Source organism: Castanea sativa, chromosome 4, assembly GCF_040712315.1.
Source record: "Castanea sativa cultivar Marrone di Chiusa Pesio chromosome 4, ASM4071231v1".
Classification (NCBI taxonomy): Eukaryota; Viridiplantae; Streptophyta; class Magnoliopsida; order Fagales; family Fagaceae; genus Castanea; species Castanea sativa.
In genome coordinates this window covers 46,057,947-46,079,026 of record NC_134016.1, presented here as the reverse complement: position 1 = coordinate 46,079,026, position 21,080 = coordinate 46,057,947, and the positions used below count along the sequence as shown (strand labels likewise).

The window sequence follows — 21,080 nt, the reverse complement described above, 5'->3', positions numbered from 1 at the left end:
TTACAACAAGCCACTATTTGTTGCACACATTCATGTGGAACAATCCTTTCATGGAATGACATTTCATGTCAATTGACAAGCTTACTGTCACAAAGAGGCTGGCATTGGGGACTATAGTAATGGTGAAATGGTTGAACCTTCTCTGATATACTCTACAGTAAAGCTTTTTGTAAATTCAAAGATTCAACAAGGTGGCAGTAATATTCCTTAGACAGTGTTGTAAAGCTGGAATTCTTTTAGGTACAAATGGAAGAGATGGTTTACTTGGTATGATTAACATGCTAGATTTTTTGCGGCCCTATCTTGTATCAGGTGCATTTTTTGTTTTTACTTGCACTTGGTCTCTCTGTACTGCATATTATATGTCCTGCATAAATGTGCTAATTTTCTGAATTGACATATGCATTTTAATTCAAACTGCCTTGCTAGGATATGAAGTTTATTTTTTATTTTTCATGATGATTGAAGGTTTCTTCAAAATTTTAAGGTTGTTTATTTATTTTTGAAGGTGTTGTATTTGTTGTGTTATATAGTGGTCGGTGAATAGTTCAGTTACATTTTCAATATATTTCCTCCCAAATCTAACTACTAAGTACTAACCATTTGTTATATCTGTTGGTGTTGTATAATAATAATTTTTTTTTTTTAAAAGCTGGAAGTATAAAAAGGCAAAATAAATAAATAAACCTACTTTTTTTTTCAGCCTACTATTTTTATTTCTCAAAAAACTAGTTACTCACCATTCTTCCTTCAAATTTATTAACACTTAATCTCACTCTAGATAAAATCTTTAGTATTTTCTCAAACTTAAGAAAATACCGTTGATGAATGTCTTATAACTCTTAGGGACACAAGTCAAGGCACATTTAAGCTTGCTGTTTATTCAAATATTAAGAGAAGTAGATACAATCATTTTGTACTTGTGTGCACAAAGTGTGTGCAACAAATCAATTATAGACATTCCTATCAAAAAAAAAAAATCAATTATAGACATAACTGTTATTATTTTTATTAGAAAACTTTGCTTTGCGGTTGATAATGCAACTTTAAACAAGTATGGGTATCAAATATCAATCTTTGTCAAATGGACACAAACATGTATGTCACATTCAATGTTGTAGACTTCATCTTTTGTTTCTTCTTTTCTTTAAGTGATGTTATAGATATGTTTCACAGAAAAAAAAGGAAAATTGAAAAACTAATAATGCCTTAATTATCAATTTATCATATTTTTATTTTATTATTTATTTATTTGATAGGAAATTTATTATATGGTAAGATTTGTATAGCACGCGCGACATGCTATACAAATTTTATTCGAAAATTTTGAAAAACTATTTTTTGGGGTAAGATTAGCAAAAATGAATGATTGACAACTGATTATGGCAATTAGAACTTATTTCCCTCTTTCTTATGTGTGTACATTTGTTTTTCAAAAAAAAAACTTCGTACTAAACCCCAAAGTTAAGGATGAGCCTTTTGGCGGTGTTTTTAGGATAATTTTATATTGGAGTTCATATAATTTTATTCATCAATTAAGGGAGGGTTAGTTCCTATCAAAAAAGAAAAAGAAAAAGAAAATGATGGGTAAGATATTAGAAAATTAATGGTACAAGACTTTAATCACTAATTCCCCATTATTGAACCACCATCAGATTTAGACTGCGTGTGCTTGAGAAGTAGTTCAATGCATGTGGCTTAGCAATCTGAAAATCTATCACTGGTAGCTGTCACATTTAAGGGTCACTCCAAAGGAACCCTTAAAAAACAATAATGAAGCTAATGGAACAATGAAACCTCAAGCCTCCACAAATAAAACAAGAAGAGAGGAGAGAAACTTTCCAATAGTGATAAACTTTGGTTACAAACTTGGTTGTAATTAATAGTTATAAATCTCATTATAAAACTTAACATGACTACATATTTTGAAAATTTAACTGTTGAATTGCATGATTTTTATGTTTTTAATACGTATGTCAAATTTCGTGCCAATCGAATATTATTTGAGTGGATTTGTCATATATGGAACCAATTGATGGACAAAAGGAGTAAATTACATCACAAGATATGGGTGCTTTTGTAATAGGAATAATACAAAATGATAACAACTCTAAGAACAATGATACATTATTTTTGTTGCCAAATTGTCTAATACGTCTTTTTAACAAGGCCTTTTGCAGTAACATTGACAAATATTGTGCTTGATTAACATTTCTTAGTTCTTCATATGGAAGAGAGAGAGTTCAAGTCTTCATTTACCCACTTGTTATAAAAAAGAAAAAAAAAAAAAAAAGGTGTTTTACAAAATGAAGTAATTCTCAATACTCTTATTAGAATTGAAGTTGTTGTATCTAGCATATAGCTCATGGATCAATGTTTTGGACATGCTTGCCATCAACTCAAATCTCAAGGATGTTTACTGTATCTTATCCTATAATGTTATATTTGCGTTTAGAATAGGTTAAAATTGAATTGCCTTTTTTTTTGGTTTGGTGAATATCTTAATTGTTGAGAGGCAATTCCCTTGATTTATGGTTGAAATATGAATGGGAAAAATATCATAAGTTGTGTCAATCTACGACTTTTAAGACCAAAATTTTATTATATAGTATACAATTTTTTTCATCCAAAGCTCTAAATTGTTTCAATAGATTTTCAAATTTATTATTCTAAACAAATTTTAACCAAACAAATTAATTTGGGGAAAAGGCACTTCCCTGCCTTTATTTATGGGGGTAGTTCACAGTGTTAACTTTTCTGCAATTAGTACTTTAGTAGTATCCATTCTTTAAATCCAATTAGTAGCATCCATTCATTAAAAGATGATTGGCCAGGCCCATTTGAAATTTAGAGATGTAAGTCATGTAACCAAAGTAGTTCATCTTTTAGCAAGGTGGTCTTTGTCTAATAATTCGAAGGGAAGCTTTGTCTTAAGTGAGAGTGGGCCTTCCTGGCTCTGACTCTTTTCTTTGGTATTGACAATTAAAATTTTTCATTTCCTAAAAAAGGATTCCATTTTAAACCCAATGCATCTAAAGTATTTTTCTTTATTTATTTATTCTCTAAAAAGGTTAGGAAATGCATTTAAATTTGAAGTCTAGGCGAAGTCCTTTTTTTCCTATTTCTTTTTTTTAATCAAGAAACCCAATATATTGTACCTAAATTTTATCTATACAAAATGTTTTACTCAATAGTTTAAGCCAACTTTTTAGTTTGTGCCTTGATTGAAGCAATATCTCAAATTACAAAGAAACAAATGACATATTGATGGTAGTTTTAGAATTTTCTTTCGTATAAGAGCGTATGGTCACGAATTAAGCCCTCTCCTAGTGGCTAGGACTACATTGGGGTTCTGCTAAATGATGATCTTATGTGATTAGTTAATAAAATTTTAATTGTTGTCAAAATCCTTATGATTTACAGTGATAATATTTTTTCATGGAGGAGAATTTGGATTTTAATTCCCCCAAATGTTTTAAGGAAAAAAAATAAGGAATAATTTAATATATAAAAAAAAAGTGAAGAAAACCATTTATTACTAACTCATAGGATAAAATGTAAAATCAAATTTTTATTTCTTTCTTTCTTTATATTCCTTTTGTCCGCCTGGGTGACTATATCAAACTGTAATTTTGCAGCCAAAACACAATATTAATATATTATATATAATCTAATCATTGCCCCTCAAAGGGTCAAAGCTTCGACAAAAGCTAAACAAACATCTATTAGAATTACATTTTATTAATGAAATTATTGACCAAAAAGTTTATTCAAGAAGGAAATGTTAATGGGTTTTTTTGTAAGAAAAAAAGATGTGCGAAAATTAATTCTCAAATTCAGAGTCACAAGTGGAAAATTATTGCTCAGGTGCAATTTCTCAAATTTTATTAATACCAATTCCCTCTGAACACCATGAAAATTGCTTGGAGTGCCTATCAAAATATACAAAATCCTACTTTAACCTATTCATGTTGCCACCTATTATCCAATAGCATTCTCAGTTACAAGTTAGAATTACTATTCTCTTTTTTCTTTTCTTTGACCTAAACACATCATAAAAATACTTCAGAAATTAACAATCAAACTCCAAAGATAGAAAACATGACTACTCTGACTAAATTCTGGTCTAAAGGTCCACAAACACTGATATATAACTCTTAACAGTTCTTCACAAAATAGGGGTGAATTTATACAGTGTGAGGCTCAAACCAACTCTAGCTTCTTCACTTTCGGACAATCTGGACACCATATATACCCTCACTCTCAAGACTAAAAACACACTCATCTCCAGCTTGAATTTTATTCGCGTTGCTAAAAGATTCCCATCCACTTGCCAAAAGCTTGAGATTGGGTCTCTCATGGTAGAGGACTGGCCACAATTTCATATCTGAATCTCGCAGATAGACAACCTTCCTATCCATTCTCACTCTTCCCTTAGAAGAATACGGCAAGCATGTGGACAACTCCTGCATGAGTGTAAGAGGAAGGTGAAAATAATCAGTAGATACAAAAAGAATCACACATACCATATTCTGATTAAAAGGTCGTATTTAAATCTTCCAAATCAATACACAGGCATGTAATGCGTATTCATTTAGATAGTGTGTTCTACAGTTAAATGATAATATAGTGTTAATGTTTCCATATATTGATTATAAGTTATGATTTAAATCTTTCAGATTGAATCAAAAAGAGTGCCACCAACAAGGGTAGAATTGATTATATAGAAGCAAATAATTTCTAGGTGCTCCTTATCAGGCTATCAGCAATAGGAATGACAATATTTAGGAAGAAATAACAGGATCACTGAAACAAAACTCAACAACTGCAATATGTGACAACATAGTTGATTTAGATCAAATTAGTTGAGTAAGACCAGCTGAAAGCCAATAGTAGCAACATAAAGAAATGCTAACTCAATAGTAACATACAAGAGAAGAATTATTTTCTGTGGCCACCAAACAGGAGATACTGGCTGTATTCGGTGAGAGAATCCCAATTGAGTCAACAGGTTCAGCTTTCACCGTTCTAAGACCTATATCATTATCTCGAACAATTGTATCAGCACGCTGAATTAACTCCTCCTTGATGACCTTTGACTCCTTCCCTGCATTTATTACAAGCCAAATTATAAAGAGAAAAATAATAATTAAAAAAAAAATTGACACAAGACACATAAGCAAGTTAATGCATGCAAACACATATTGAGCTTTAAAAAAAGCAGCGACTCCTTAAACAACAACGCCTTAGTCCTTAACCAATCAATAGATGAATATAAAACTTGACCATATATTTCTTTAACACCTCTCTCCTTATGACTGCGCAAATCTGGAGTCATCTCCACAGCCTCCTTTTTAAGGTTTTTTATCAATTCACCTGTTTAAAATGGCAGTACTTCTGGTTTAGCTATCAGGTAAAACATATTAAACAATCATCATAAATCATGATGAAATATATAGCTCTTGAGAAGAAACAATGCTGCCCAACAATCATGAATAGAACATGTAATTGCAGAGGACACAAACCAGTTTGACAGTTCTGCCTCTCAAAGTTATTAGGAACACCAAAGGACTCTGACATAGCAATAAATTTCTGTGCAGCAGATCGACAACTGTCAATGTCATTGAGCAAAGCATGCTCCTTTGAGGACAGAAACACCTGATTCTTTAGTGTTAATGACTCTGAGAGATTTTCAAACACAAACCATCCAATTATCACACCATGAATGAAAAGATTAGAAGGTATATAAACACAAGAAATCCTGAAAAGAAAACAAATAGAAGTGATTTACTTGAAACTTTGTCACTTGATTCCCCAGCAATCTGGCACTTTGTATTTAATATGTCAGAAATTCTCTCTTTATTTTTGTCAAGCATCACTGCAGAAGTGGCGAAGAGATGCCCAGATGTACTGTCATTGCAAAAAAATTTATCGGGAAGGGATGGTTTCTTATCTAGCTTTTCCGAAAAATGACTTCTCTCAATCTCTGATGCATCTATATTTCCTACTTTACTCACTGTCCCACTGGTCACTGGATCCTTATCAACTAAACAGGTTTCTGTAAGAAACATTTGTGAAGTAGAAGATCCCACATCTTTGGCTGCAGATTTTTTGGTAACATCGGCAACAGAGTTGATGTTCTTCATTTCAAATTTAGACAAGTCCAACATAGAGCTTCTGTCATCTTGTCTGTCCCCCACATCTCGATCAATCATGTAATATGTCTCTTCACAGTATTCTGCTGTTGACATAGGTTTGGGCCTTTGGATGATATCCTCATGATTGGAAAGATTTTCAGGGACTTCCATTGTGCATTGACTTTGACTTATTTCTGCACCTGACATAGATACAGCAGAGGTGCTTGAGCCCTGTTTGTTCATTGAATCTTCATCATTTGCGTGCCATTGGCTAGGTTTGGCAGTAGAATTGCAATTACTCCTAGCTCGTTTCTTCAGTCTGCTGTTCTCAGGAAAGAGTAATTTTTCACATCCAGTTTTATTGTATACATTAACAACAAAGTGTGATCCCATGTAATTGAACACCAAAAAATCTCCAATTTCTAGGCCATGGTCTAATGAAAAAGAACTCCACCCTCGTTGAAAAGCAAGAGAGCCATCAACAATGGATATCGTTACTTTCCATTGCTGGCCACTTGAGTCCTCGAGAAATGTTTTCTGATTGACCAATGCTGATACTGTAGCAGCAAATTTAGGAGGTAGAAACTGCAAGGGAATGACACATTCAAAATGGATACACAAATGGTTCATTAGAAAAAAAAATGATCTACAAGGAGCACATCATTACTAAGGCAAAAAAGATCATTATCACTCGGAGGGAAAAGTTGTGTAGCATGTCAGTCGGAGAGAAGTCCCTTTACCCCATACTTTAACATCAGTTTTCAGCAGATAATAAAAACTGCTGTATGTATTATATATAACACAACAGAGTTAAACCCAGTATGAAATAAGATTCTTCTTCCATGTGCCCGTCTAGTATAGAGTGCATAAGTTTTTAACAGCTATAAGACTTTTGATGCAAAAGAAGAGTAGAATCAATGGGATGCAACCACATTCACACATATCAAAAGGAGATGAAGGGAAAAGTGCCTTGTCACAATTGAAAAACATGCCATTTAGTACAAAAAAGTTGATTCTTTGCAACTTAAAGAAAATGGGAAGAAGAACAAGAGAAGAGAGGGGGAGGGGGGTTTAAGCAACTGCAAAAGTGGGTATTTTATGCACACCAATTAAACAAGGAAAGCATGTAGGAGTTAGTGGGCTACAGTGGTTTTATTTGAAGTCAATGATATGGGACAAAAATCTTACAAAAAGATTACTGTGTGATAAAAAGATTTTTCAATACCTCTCCATACAAAAACCTAACAAGTACCTTAGCCAAGAAAATTAAGAGCATCATATTGGTGCAAATAGAGTATAGACCACAGTTCAATGCAACGTTAGTATTTCTTTAAAAAAATATTTCAATTGACTCAATTTCATACACAATGAGAAAGAAAAGGAGAATATTAAACAATGAAATTTTTATCAATGTAAAAAACTATCTCAATCATATTGAGAACTTTTAACATAGCAATAGATATGCCTCTCATATAGAAAAATACATAATTAAAGATATAAGCCATCGAAGTAGTAATGTAAACATATGTAGTCAAAAACAAAAACTCAACTAATTAATTTTATTAACTCAGGTTATACTTACACCCTTCCCTGAAACAAATAACATTTGGAAAAATGTTCATTCTACATCCAACAAAATTCCATAAGGATCGAGTTATCTCTTTCAAACAGCAGTCAGAAACTCAGAATATATATCAGAATTGAAGTGCTTCAGCCATGACAAGAGAATGAAAGACCAATATTAAATCAATTCCGATTCAATCATGCTAACACTATGATACAAAAATGCAGGAGGCATTGGGGAAGCAAACATAGTAACATACTCAACACTAAAGATAAAATGACAGCAATCAGCATATAGAGAGGCTAAGAGAGAAGAAAAGCCCAAAATGTTATCATACCAACACTTTAGAAAACTGATCACCAATCATGACTTTGAAAAAAGAGGTAACTACAGGTGATGAATTTTTCTTCTTCTTATGAATCAGTAAACATTTCTGGGTGCACCCCACACAAGCTTCCACCTTGCCACCCATTTGCCCCCCACTTTGTTAAACACTTCCTCCACTGCAAAACATTTTGGTTTCAACAAGAAAATTGATTCAGGACAAGGGAAAAGAAACCAAGAGGAGATCATGTCCTAGGAAAAAGTACAAAAAGAAACAAGGGCAAGCTTTAAGTGGCATAATAGCAGTCATTGGACCCTACTTAGCAAGAACATACTACAGAATTTCCAGCTTAAGCAATACTGTGGATTATTTAAGAACCCCAGTTACAAATAACTAACCTACCTACAACATTATTATTGGGAGATATGCATTTTTAAAAAGCCCACATTAGTGTGATTCAAAAACCTGACCCTTAACACAACTGCCAAAGCTGGCAGTTAGGGGTTATATTTATAAAAAAAAATTTTAAGATACAACTTTGTACTTGCATGGGACTGAACCAAAATCTAGCACTCTAACCCTTGGTAATTAGGGGAGGAGATGCCATCAGGTCCGGTGACCGTATACAGATTTTATAAATCAACCTGCCAATCTGATGAACACCAAAGAATATAAAAAGAAAAATATCATCCAAGTTCAAATAAAAAATTTATTTTTAAAAAAAGTTAACTACTTAACTGTATTTCATGAAACACACAAAATAATTTAATACTATGTAAAGCATGTAACCATTTACTGAATATACGATGCATAAGTTCTCAACCAAAGGAGGGAAATAGTAAGGATCCAAACTGCAATCTATGACATATCAAGAACACAAAATAATCATAATAGTATTTAACATATTTCAAATGATTCAAATAAGGTGCCTTTACTACCCACTGTAATAGGCCAAACATCTTATACAATGTATACACAGTTATTCCATTGCTTCAACAAAAGATCAAGTACAATAATCTTTACATCAATACCAATCCCTTCTTTAACCCATAGATGGACAAGAAGTATAATACTTTCCACATAAGAGCTGCTAAGTTCAAATTCCGAATACTACCTAAGGCTTTCATGGACTTAAAATTCCAGCTGAATGCATTAAAAAACTCTACTGGGCCATGGACCACTAAGAGTTTTTCATAAAAATGGTACCACTACAAAATATCCTCTCATAACTCATATAAGAATATGATATATAACACCCCTGAAGGAAATTCACAGAGAGAAGCCCTCCACACCCAGCCACCCGTCCCATGCCAACTAAAAAACCACAAACAACAACAACAAACAAAAATGGTAATTAATGTAAACGCAAACTAATTCATTGTTCATGTCACATTTTTCACATACCAAAACAAAAAACCTCAGGAAAAGGGGCAAAAGAATTTAAAATTTCAGGCTTAAAGGGACATTCTTTTACAAAAAACAAAAAAACAAAATTGCAACTTAAACATGTACGCCTACCAAGAGACTGAAACTTCTTGATGTTTTCAACGAAGACGTTCAGTGCTCAAATCCCACATTCCCAACTATCAAATTATCCAAAAAATAAAAATGATAATCATACACCAAATGTGAAGCTTCATAATAAGATATGAATTATTTTTATGTAATAAATATATAATTTTTCCCCAAAAAGTCTTGCTTTGCAGCTTTTATTTTTGGGATTCCATTTAGCTTATATCATGTACAACTTTTTAACCTTATTTCTTCTATTTCAACAAATAAGCAAAAACCTAATCCAAACGCACTGGTCATTATTTGTAGAGGGTTCTTTTTTTTTTTTTAATTAAGAAATACACAATTAAAAAATAAACTTATGGCTTAAAGTCACTTTTAGTTCCACATAAAGACAAATCTTAGATTCTAAGACACATAAAGCCACACAATTCAGAAACATAAGTTACATTAAAGGCCATTATTATAAAGACACGGGGTGCCATTATTATAAAGAAACAAACTTTACCCAGAAAACAGTTCTAAAAACTCTTTTTTTCACTGACACAACATGACTCTTAGTACTTGTCATCAACTCTAGTCTTTTGGGTGTCTAAAAAAACCTAATCCTAAGCCCAATATGTACTAAAATTTGACCACATTGTTACAAAACCATGCACATCAAAAACCCATGATTAGAATTGATGAAAAACACTAATAAAGGTGACAATTTTTTTTTTCTTTTTTTACAGTGAAAAACACAGAAATGAACATGTTATGGAATTGAAAAACAAGATCAAAATTTTGGGACCCAAAAATGTGAAGAAGATAGAGAGTTAGAGTGAGTTAAACATTACCAAAAACTTTGTGTGAATTCTCAGAGCTTTAACCGTCTTTTTGGTCTCTCAAATCTCTCTTTGTTTTCTCTCTTTCTCTGACTGTGACTCTCACTATGTTTGTTTGTGTGCGGTTTTGTAGTGTCACGCTGACAAAGAGTGCATGGTTATAAAATGCGTGAGAGAGATGCGGCGTCGTTTTCGGAGAGCACGAAGGATTAGTTTTTTTTTTTTTTTTTTTTGGTGAAAACAACACGAAGGATTTAGTTTGGACTCTTGGAAGTGTGCAGTCTTTTTTTTTTTTTTTAATAATGAATATTTAAATTTTATACTAGTCTCATCACACGCGCTTCGCGCGTGCGATGAGACTTTTCTTTTTTAGTGGTCTTATTTTGTAGAAAAAAACTGTATTTAATTATTTTATATACATTATGATTTTTATCTTTTTTAGTGGTCTTATTTTGTAGAAAAAAACTGAATTTAATTATTTTATATACATATATGATTTTTATTTTAAAAATATAATTTATAAATGAATAAATCAATTTAAAAATTAATAGGAGAGTGGTCCTATTTTTTAGGCAATATTTTAGTGAGAGTTGGAGTTGTATTTTTACCGGATTGTCCTTTAGTTTTGTCTCTACTTAAACATAAAACTGTAGGGGCATCTTTGAACTAAAAAATGAATTTTACCGAATTGTCCTTTAATTTTGTCTCTATTTAAACATAAGACTATTGGGGCATTTTTGAACTAACAAAATAGGAATCCAAACAGGGAAAGCCCCTTAAATAGTAGTATAGATAATTTATAAATGAATAAATCAATTTAAAAATTAATAGGAGAGTGGTCCTATTTTTTAGGCAATATTTTAGTGAGAGTTGGAGTTGTATTTTTACCGGATTGTCCTTTAGTTTTGTCTCTACTTAAACATAAAACTGTAGGGGCATCTTTGAACTAAAAAATGAATTTTACCGAATTGTCCTTTAGTTTTGTCTCTATTTAAACATAAGACTATTGAGGCATTTTTGAACTAAAAAAATAGGAATCCAAACAGGGAAAGCCCCTTAAATAGTAGTATAGATCTCTACTTAAACATAAAACTGTAGGGGCATCTTTGAACTAAAAAATGAATTTTACCGAATTGTCCTTTAGTTTTGTCTCTATTTAAACATAAGACTATTGGGCCATTTTTGAACTAAAAAAATAGGAATCCAAACAGGGAAAGCCCCTTAAATAGTAGTATAGATAATTAAGTGCTGACCAATGTATAAAAAGTAACATTATTTTTTAAGGAAAATTAAATTTAACCATATAAATATAATTCATTTGGTGAATAAAATTGTTGAATATAATTAGAGAATCTAAAATACTACGGAATTATACCTAAATATTATCCATAAATTTTATAATAAAAAAATATGTTAATATTAGTAATTTATTTAAAATTATATTCTATTAATGTATACTTTTATTAAGTGAAATATCAAAGAAATTGTAATTCAACTAATTGGAATTTTATGATTTTTTTTTTGAGATCAAAATGATCATTTTTATGATATTTTTAACGAGACATACTTGATTCAAATTTACCACTCCCAATTGATTGTGAACAAGTGAGATAATTGGTGTGTTGTATAATCTCTAAAATATAAATAAAATTTATCTCTATTATAATCAGCAATATAAAAAACCCAAATAGAAATGGATATTATTCCTCTTCAATTTTGGGGTTTGAATAAGGAGTCATTGTCCCGCACTATATAATAGTAGATTCAGCATTTGGATCTAAAATTGTTTTAATTTTCAATTTTTTTCTTTAGGATTTCAATTTATATTTGCTCTTTTTAAAATTGTGAACAAAATAAGGGTTCTTATCCTTTCCTTTTATTCCCATTTTAATTTTTGAAATTAAAAAAAAAAGAAGATATTTATTCTCCTCTCACTACTTAAATAAAGGAAAGAGATAACCATTTAATTTCTCTCTCTCTCTCCAAGCACATTGTCTATACTACTATTTAAGGGCTTTCGTGGTTTGAGAATTGAGATCCTCATTTTTTTTAATTCAAAAATACATTTATACCTCTATGTTTAAGTAAAAACAAAATTAAAGGATAATCTAGTAAAATTACAATTTTAACTCTCACTAAAATATTGCCTAAAAAATAGGGTCAGTCTCTTGTTGATTTTCAAATGAGAAATGATATGTCCACAACATTTTTACAACAAATCCTAAGTGGCAAGCTGTTACCGGTTGTTATTGTTGGGACAAAAAAGTAATCTTAGGTTAGATTCAAATTTGAACCTATAACAACTAACCACCTATGATTTATTGTAAAAATGTTGTGGACGTAGCACCTTTTCAAATTGCTTTATCCTCTTATAAATTAGATTATCAAAATAAAAATTATATATATAAAATAAAAAAACAAGTTTTTTTTTTTGCTACAAAATAGGACCACTAAGCCCAACGTTTTCACTTTTCTTTTTCCCTTATCAACACTTATCTCTCTCTCTCTCTCTCTCTCTCTCTCTCTCTCTCTCATGCAAAATATTAATGAAAAAACGTGTAGACCTCAAATTGGAATGAATGAAAAATTATGACACTATAAAAAAAAAAATCTCATCGCATGCACAAAACGCTTGTGATGAGACTAATAACTTTTTATTAACGTCTAAAAGGCTCACATTTTCCAATTCATTATTTGGATATATATACATAAGTACCAAAATTTTATACATAATATATATATATATATATATATATATATATATATATATATAATTTTTAGAATTACCAATAGTAGAACTCATCATTTTTTTATTATAATTTTTTAGAGTTACCAATAGTAGAACTCATCATTTTTTTATTATAATTTTTTAACTTTTGAGATATATATATATATATATATATATATATATATATATATAATTTTTAGAATTACCAATAGTAGAACTCATCATTTTTTTTTATTATAATTTTTTAACTTTTGAGAAGATTGTTTTGATAAATTAATCCAATGCTAAATTTTTTTTTTTTGATAAAATGATTTACAATATTCTAAACAAATTATAATTAAACTAGCCACTAAGCACGCACTCACGCGCGTGCTCAGAGGCTCTTCTATTTTTTGGGTAAGGGTTAATTTATAACATTTATTATAATTTGGGATTACTACTTTTTCCAATCACCAAAAAAAATCTAGGGATATGATGAAAAATTATTTCACCGCACATAATTTGCAAACAATCTTATGATAAAAATGAGTATTATGTGCGGTGAAATAATTTTTCATGACACCCCTAGAGTTTTTTTTGGTGATTGGAAAAAGTAGTAATCCAAATTATAATAAATACTCTAAATTAACCCTTACTCAAAAAATAGAAGATCCTCTTACAGTAATCAACTGTATTCCGTAACTATTATCCATTTTTGCCAATTTTATTTATGCAGTAATCAACGTGTTATTGATTGGAAGATGATGCAATAATTTTGTATTAACCTTTAGGGGGAGGAAAAAAAGATCCTCTTAATAAATCTTATAAATAATGCATATATTGAAAATGCATAATAAAATTGTAACAATAAAACTACTTATAAAATATATGTGATGACCTTTACAAAAGCTATTATGAAGAAGTTGATGAATCAATGTAGAAAACTAAAATATTTACATCAGGTAAAACTGTAAAATAATGCACTATATCTGAAACATGGAATATGTGAACTTATTAATATTATGCTGACTACGGTGGAGAAGTTGGTGGAGGAATGCTATTTGTTCTACATTCTAATTGCTTTCCAGCAGCATTTGTCATGAACCTATGATACAAAATGTGTTAGTTTGTGTTATTAATAGAGACTTTAAAACGTACATAGTAATAATAAGCACAATAAATATCAAGCATAAACTTGTAAAATGAAATATTTGAACTGACCTTGTGATGATATTGCATAGCTCCACATATGTGAAATGGTCTACTTCAGCTTGGGACTTGAAGAACTATCATTTAATTACCAAAAATTAAATTAAAAAAATTATATAAAAACTATGTAATTAAGTTTTTTTTTTAAGTAGACGTGGTAATGATTTGTACCTGCTTTATTATTGCATCATCCTTGACTCTCATTTTCTGTTTTTCTTTACTATTTTGGGTCTTGAAAAGTGCATCGTCCTTGGTTTTTTTTTTCTTCATATCTTTTTTTCTCCTGGATGTTGGAAACCACATTGTCCTTGATTTTCATTCTTCGTTTTGTCTCTGTTGGCATGAGTATTAGAGATCACATCGTCCTTCATTTTTCCTTTGTCTTTATTCTTATGGATGTTGGGCACCTCATTGCTCTTCTTGACATTGATTTGTTTTTTGTCTTTGTTCTTGGAACTTCAAAATGAAGAAAAAAAATTGTTTGTATATTAAGACTATCAATTAGTTATTTTCCTATTTTAAAAAAAACCGTAACAAACCTTTTTAATTTTTGTGACTCTAAAACTCGTTTCACTTCTTTCCAAAGCTCTTTCTTGTCAGCTCGAATAGTGAATCCCCAACCAAGTGAATAAATTTCTAATTTGCGAATCTAACCCATACGCAGCATGACATTTTTAATATTAATTTTGATAAAACAATAAAAAGGGATGCTGATTAAAGATTTCATTAAAAAGAAATATACCTTGTTATCAATGGCCTCCATGTTTAATAATGATTGATTATCCTTCCAATTTTCCCAATGAGTAGTAGGAACAACATGCACTCCATTACTTAGCATAGTAGACTCAATCCTCACATTCGAGTTGGGCATCCTTCTTGTTACCAATTAATTGTATACATAAAAAAGATAAAGAAATAAAATATTAAAACGTAAACCACATAACCATTAAAATTTGTAAATTATTAAAATAAATTTATATGTAAGACAGTTTTTTCCAATTGTTAATTAATACCTATGATGAAGAGAACAAAACATCCTTATACATAATATTTCTTGTGTGAACACTTTCCTCCTCAGGTATTGTTCCTTTTTGCACCAATAGTTTTGTGGTGGATTGGGAGACTCCCCTTGACAACGCCACATATAATTGGCCATGACTCCCCTTTACTTTTTATTTTTATTTTTATATACATGATGAAAATTCTACTATAACTTAATCTAAATATATATGTGTGTGAAACTTCTTCCTATAATTTTAAACTCTAGCCCTTACCCGTCGCATCCCACAAACATCTATACTCTCGACAAACACTTATACTTGTGGAGTGACCATTATTTACTGCCATTACTTTTTTTGAGAATCTAATATTTACTAATTAAATATGCATTTTGTTGCCTTTTTAGCTCTTTTCAGCACATATGTGGGTCCGTGTACTGTTCACAGGACCCACAAACTTCACTTTTTAGAATTTTTTAAATTAAAAATGGGTTCTACAGTACTATTCACACATTTAAAAAATATTTTGCTATAGTGTTCTTAGTTTTCAGTAATAAGTTTTATCCAAACGGACCCTTAGTCAAAAAAAAAAAAAAATTTGTAGGCTAGATGAACCATGATTTTACGTGTGGGCTTTTTAGCCTTTAACTAAGCCTACGCACAAAGGCCATGAGCCCCGCAAATTGTTGTGGCCTAAACCGGCCTTATATTGGCCCAAAATGTGCAACAGAACTTACCGACATATAAAAACCAATGACTTTCTACCTTTCCTATCAAAAAATAAAAATACCCAATGACTGATTAGGAGCATGGCATGAGATCAAAGCGTACATAATTACACAAATGAACATAATCACACAAATAATGCAATGAGGACTATCTTACTTGAATTGACTAGAGCCTTTTATTTCTTAGATGATGCTTTTCCAAATGATATAATATCTTTTGATTTCGTTCAATAAAATTTCAGTTTTCCTATATATAAAAAAAAAAAGCATATAATCACGGTTTTTACTATACAATTTTTCATAATTATTTTTCTTGGTTAAATATAACTAACTGTCTATCACTTTTACATAAACCCACTACTTTTTTTCTTGTCACTCACAAATCACAATTAATCACATAATCAATCACATAAAATAGTAGTAAAAAATGGTGCGGATAATGGTCCTAAAATTATTGACAATGTTAATATACACGAATTACCACTTGTTACACGTCCCCATAAGCCACGCAGAGTGACGGTGGTGGAGTCTCTGTGATTTGTGAGATTTGTGGCCCAATCAGCACGTCTCTATAGTTGGTTGCACTGGCAAATTTTAATTTCACAAATGCCGATTCTCAATCCCAATTAGGCATTTGTTTAAAGGGGGGGGGAAGTGGTCCTATATTTTTTGCCAATTATCCTCCTCTAACCAAATGTAAAGTTTTCATTGGAAACACTCACTACCTACTTGTAACCACTCAAACTAAAAGCTACTATAATATAGGCAGTCAAAGGCCAAGTTTACCAAGTCAAAAAATTCAATTCATTTAATTAAACATCGACACACTCGAGGACTAGGTACATTTTACGTGACAGTGTACGAAGTTTCAAAATTATTTACTACTTACTTTAAATTATGTAATAGAAAAAGAAGCAATTTTCTAGTAAATACAATAAAATTTATCAATTTCAAATACAAAATATATTGGCTAAATTATTGTTTTAGTTCTAAAATTTCACCAACTGTTTTTCTTTTTATCCTTAAACCTTCTAAATAATTTTTTTAATAGTTTAGAGATTTGGCAAACTCCAAAACAGGACTTATAATAAAAAAATGTTTATAGGGATACAAAAAAAGAAAAAATTTCAATAATTTAGATTTAAAAAATAATATTTTTAAAGTTTAAAGATAAAAATAATTTTTTTTATATACAAGATAAAAATTATACTCTAACATAATTTAAGTGTATAAGTGTATGTGATGCTCCCTTTTAGAAACTTAAATTCTGGACTCTTACCCTGCATACTCCACAAACACTTTAAAAAATGATATTTTTTAAAGTTTTCTTTGGAGAGTTTTAATGTATGGTGTCAATTCCTGATGACAGCTCTCTATCATCAGACTAAGACATCAATTAATTTTTGGTGTAGGTGGTGATTGAACCTCATATCTCTTATACAACTATCAGAGATTTTACCAATTGAGCTAACTTGAACTCACATATTTTTCAAAGTTTAAAAATAAAAAGTGAAACATTTTCAATAATTTATGAACAAAAAATTAGATATAAAAACAAACTTCAAATATATTTTTCCATAAGTGCTATAATTTAGGTTTTTAATTTATTTCAATCACATTACGTTTTAGAATTTAATTACTATGCGATAAGATCTTTATTACAATAAGATTGTTCTAATTAATTAGGACTCTATAGTTCGGCACATTTTAGGAACAGTAGCTAAGTTTGGCCTGTTAATTTAATTAAAAATGAGATAGAATTCCTAACACAAAAAATCAAAATTTCAAAACAGTGGCAAAGGAAGACCGGGCTCTTTCTACGGTCAACTTACAGGAGCGTGCATATGAAATGGCTTTGATGACCAAGCAAGTTGTCCCAAAAGACACACCTACACTGTATAAGCTCTCTCTGAGGCTTTCAAAAAGAGCTTGCTTTTGTGCCTTTTGCTTCATACACCAAACAAACCAACTTTACAAACCAACTTTTTTCTTAGTGTTTGTGTACACTGATAATACATATAGGACCCCACCACTTTCTGGGTTTCTTTCTCTCTGATCATCTCTCACTGTTGGTTCTTCTTATACCCCATAATCCTAACAAAAATTATCATAGTAGAAAGAGAAAAAGAAAAAAAGAGTGAAGAGAAATGTTGGATTACTATCAGCAGCTTGCTGATAAGCCCTCTTACCATGATTCCATTATGGTTCTTGAGAGTGATATTCAGTATGCCAATATGCTGTAAGCTCTCTGTCTCTTTCTCTCTTTGTGGGTTTTTTTTTCCTTTTTTTTTTGTTTCTTTTGCTGTGGTGTGTAGGTTCAGTTGTGTAACTGGGACTTGTTTGGTGTGCTAACTAACCTGACTGAGATTCTTTGAAATTTACTGATAGGCTTCTGTTAGCATGATTTTGATTTTGATTTTGCCTTTTTTGTTTCAACATTCTACTTTACCACTTTGTGGCTGACACTTGCAGAGGATTTGGATACTTTGCCAAACCCATAAAGCTCACATCTTTAATGGGAATTTTTTAGTTTGGTTCCTTTTTGTGTTTCGTTTTTGTTTTTGAATTTTTTTGTTTTTGTTTTTGTTTTTGGGTTCCTCTTTCTTTTTTCTAATAACTAAAAAAAAATTAAATGCTACATGCATTTTAGGAACTTCTGAAAACAAGTCATGAACTTGGGTATATCTGTATGTATAGAAAGTTTTGGCTCAGCTTTGATTTATTGTAAATTTCGTTGTTTTATGATCAAAAGTGTTTGCTTTATACAAGCAAATGTGGGGTTTGCTGAAAACCTGTAATTTTTGTGTTAGTCCACCCCCCTTCAAATTTCAAAGGCCATACCATCAATATATATATATATATATATATATATATATATATATATATATATATATATATATATATATATATGAATTTCCTATTGAGCCTTGTAATGCATCATTGAATTAATAGACCAAGATTTGGTTAGTCAGTTGATCTTTTGAATATGTATGCAGGGCAGCTTCAATTCCAAGAGGCAAGGGTGGTGCCTGCCTTCAAATGAAATTGGTTTACAATCATTTGGCACCCATTATATTGCTTTTGCTTCAGTGGATGGATTGCTCATGTACTTGTCTACTTTCAAGCTATTTAAACCTATTTCACATAATTGTATACAAGGTTAATTCCCACTTCCTTGCTTATGCATTACTATAGCCAATTAGATGGTATATAATTTATATTACCATATCTCTAATACATCTTATATCCATAATTGTATGTACTTGTAAAATTTAAGCTCTTGAAATTTGATATGTATGTTAATCTCTTATTTCTTTAGGTGCACTCTGATGGGAAGCCGAGAATGTCTTCAAGTGGAAGGAGAGCTACTATTAAAGAATTCTACAGTATGTAAATTATCTTCAATTCTGTATTTACCATATTTAAGATAAGAGGGCTATTGAGCATCATACATAGAAGAAAACAGTGTGTTTGATTCAAAAAGATTACCAAGAATGTAGCACTTATCCTTTTATTAGTATAATAAGATGATATAATTCCAATGTTTTTTAATCAATTGGTTTCAAGGACACCTATAATTTATATGTTTTGGAAATTAGAGTAGAATAATGTCATATTCATGTCTATAATCTTTTAACTATCCCTAAGAACAACAAAAGAAAAAGAAATCGCTTGATGGTCATGTGCTTCACTTTTTCTTTTGTCATCTTATGTCAACCATGTGTCCTTAACTTGTGACTGCAGCTGTTATATTGCCATCTCTTCAGCATCTCAATTGTAACTTGTCAGAGTTTGATATTAGTCAAGAGGAAGATGACGGCACAGAAATGATTGTCAAGAAGAAATTGAATGATAAGAGGAAGACTTCAGATGTGGACTTGGAGAGAGAAGATGAGTGTGGGATCTGCTTGGAGTCCTGCACTAAAATGGTTTTGCCTAATTGCTGCCACTCCATGTGCATCAACTGCTACCATGACTGGTATTTATAACCTTATCAAATTCATCCTTCCATTTCCAATTTAGCCCGCTGTTGATTTGTGATAACGGAGAGAAGCCTTAATTTTTAACAGTTACAAATTCCATTTCTTTTCTACATGTTATAGGAGCACAAGGTCAGAATCTTGCCCATTTTGCCGGGGAAGTTTGAAGAGGGTGGAATCAGGGGACTTGTGGGTTCTGACATGCAGTAGCGATGTGGTTGACACTCAAACTGTGTTGAAGGAGGACATGTTGCGGTTCTATCTTTATATAAATGGCCTGCCTAAGGATATCCCTGATGCTCTGTTCTTAATGTATTATGAGTACTTATTTTAATCTAACAGACATTAAGAACAATGTACAGGAAGGAAATATGCCAACCATTACCTGTCCATAGAGTCTGGTAAGGTTTCCACGTAGAAAATTCATTCCAACTTGATATTTGGGTGAATAATGTACATCCTCTGTTGAAGAGACCCGGTTATTAATTTCAATGTTGCCCTTTTTCCGGCTAGAAATACTGTTTTTGTGTTTTTATGGGTTGAGAATGCATAAGATGTTGAGGCTATGCGTTGTGATGTCTCACATTACAAATAGAAGCTCATTGGCATTGGCAAAACACACACACACACACACACACACACACACCAATGCTAGTTAACTTCTTGTTGAATAGGTAATGATCAAATGATACTCATGAACTACTTTTCCTCCTTAATATTTTCTTTTTCTTTTTTTTTCCTTGAAGTGACTCTTTGCTCTCTAATATTGCAAGTAACCATGGTTTAGCACAGTACAAGCAACAGCCAGCTTGTGAATATATGAAACTGTTTGGGCATGTACTAGTTCACATTTTTTGAGTGCCTTGCACGAATCAAAAAAGATCATAGTTATACTTATAATCACAAGAAAATTGACAAATGAAGCAAGTAATTATAGATAAGCATCATAAAAGCTAATATTTTACATTTTCCCTTTTTGGAGAAGCTCATGTGTACTACTCGTCCTGCTTGATTTGTGTATTATGCTATTATCAAGCTTTTCAAACATGTTCTCTAGCTTCTCAAACTATACTTGCTTGAGTTTCAACAAGCCTGA

The 21,080-nt window shown here is 31.1% G+C and overlaps 2 protein-coding genes across 3 annotated transcripts; one reads left to right on the top strand and one right to left on the bottom strand.

Moving 5' to 3' along the window:
• Positions 1 to 3,922: 3,922 nt before the first annotated feature.
• Positions 3,923 to 10,497, bottom strand: LOC142632299 (uncharacterized). Of its 2 annotated transcripts, XM_075806737.1 has the most exons (8): positions 10,375 to 10,497; positions 9,545 to 9,609; positions 8,039 to 8,204; positions 5,792 to 6,722; positions 5,526 to 5,681; positions 5,287 to 5,376; positions 4,932 to 5,107; positions 3,923 to 4,466 (listed from the first exon to the last, which is right to left on the bottom strand). In XM_075806737.1, the coding sequence occupies exons 3-8, from the start codon at positions 8,171 to 8,173 to the stop codon at positions 4,224 to 4,226; spliced, it is 1,731 nt and encodes a 576-aa protein (XP_075662852.1). In that variant the 5' UTR covers positions 8,174 to 8,204; positions 9,545 to 9,609; positions 10,375 to 10,497; the 3' UTR covers positions 3,923 to 4,223. The 2 variants fall into 2 exon arrangements, with proteins under 2 accessions (XP_075662852.1, XP_075662853.1); XM_075806738.1 differs by lacking the exon at positions 9,545 to 9,609 and having other exon boundaries at positions 10,375 to 10,439.
• Positions 10,498 to 17,877: 7,380 nt separating this feature from the next.
• LOC142630789 (E3 ubiquitin-protein ligase AIRP2-like) lies at positions 17,878 to 20,500 on the top strand. The gene is made up of 5 exons (XM_075804840.1): positions 17,878 to 18,243; positions 19,001 to 19,163; positions 19,324 to 19,390; positions 19,749 to 19,983; positions 20,108 to 20,500. The coding sequence occupies exons 1-5, from the start codon at positions 18,152 to 18,154 to the stop codon at positions 20,316 to 20,318; spliced, it is 768 nt and encodes a 255-aa protein (XP_075660955.1). The 5' UTR covers positions 17,878 to 18,151; the 3' UTR covers positions 20,319 to 20,500.
• The last annotated feature ends 580 nt before the right edge of the window (positions 20,501 to 21,080 follow it).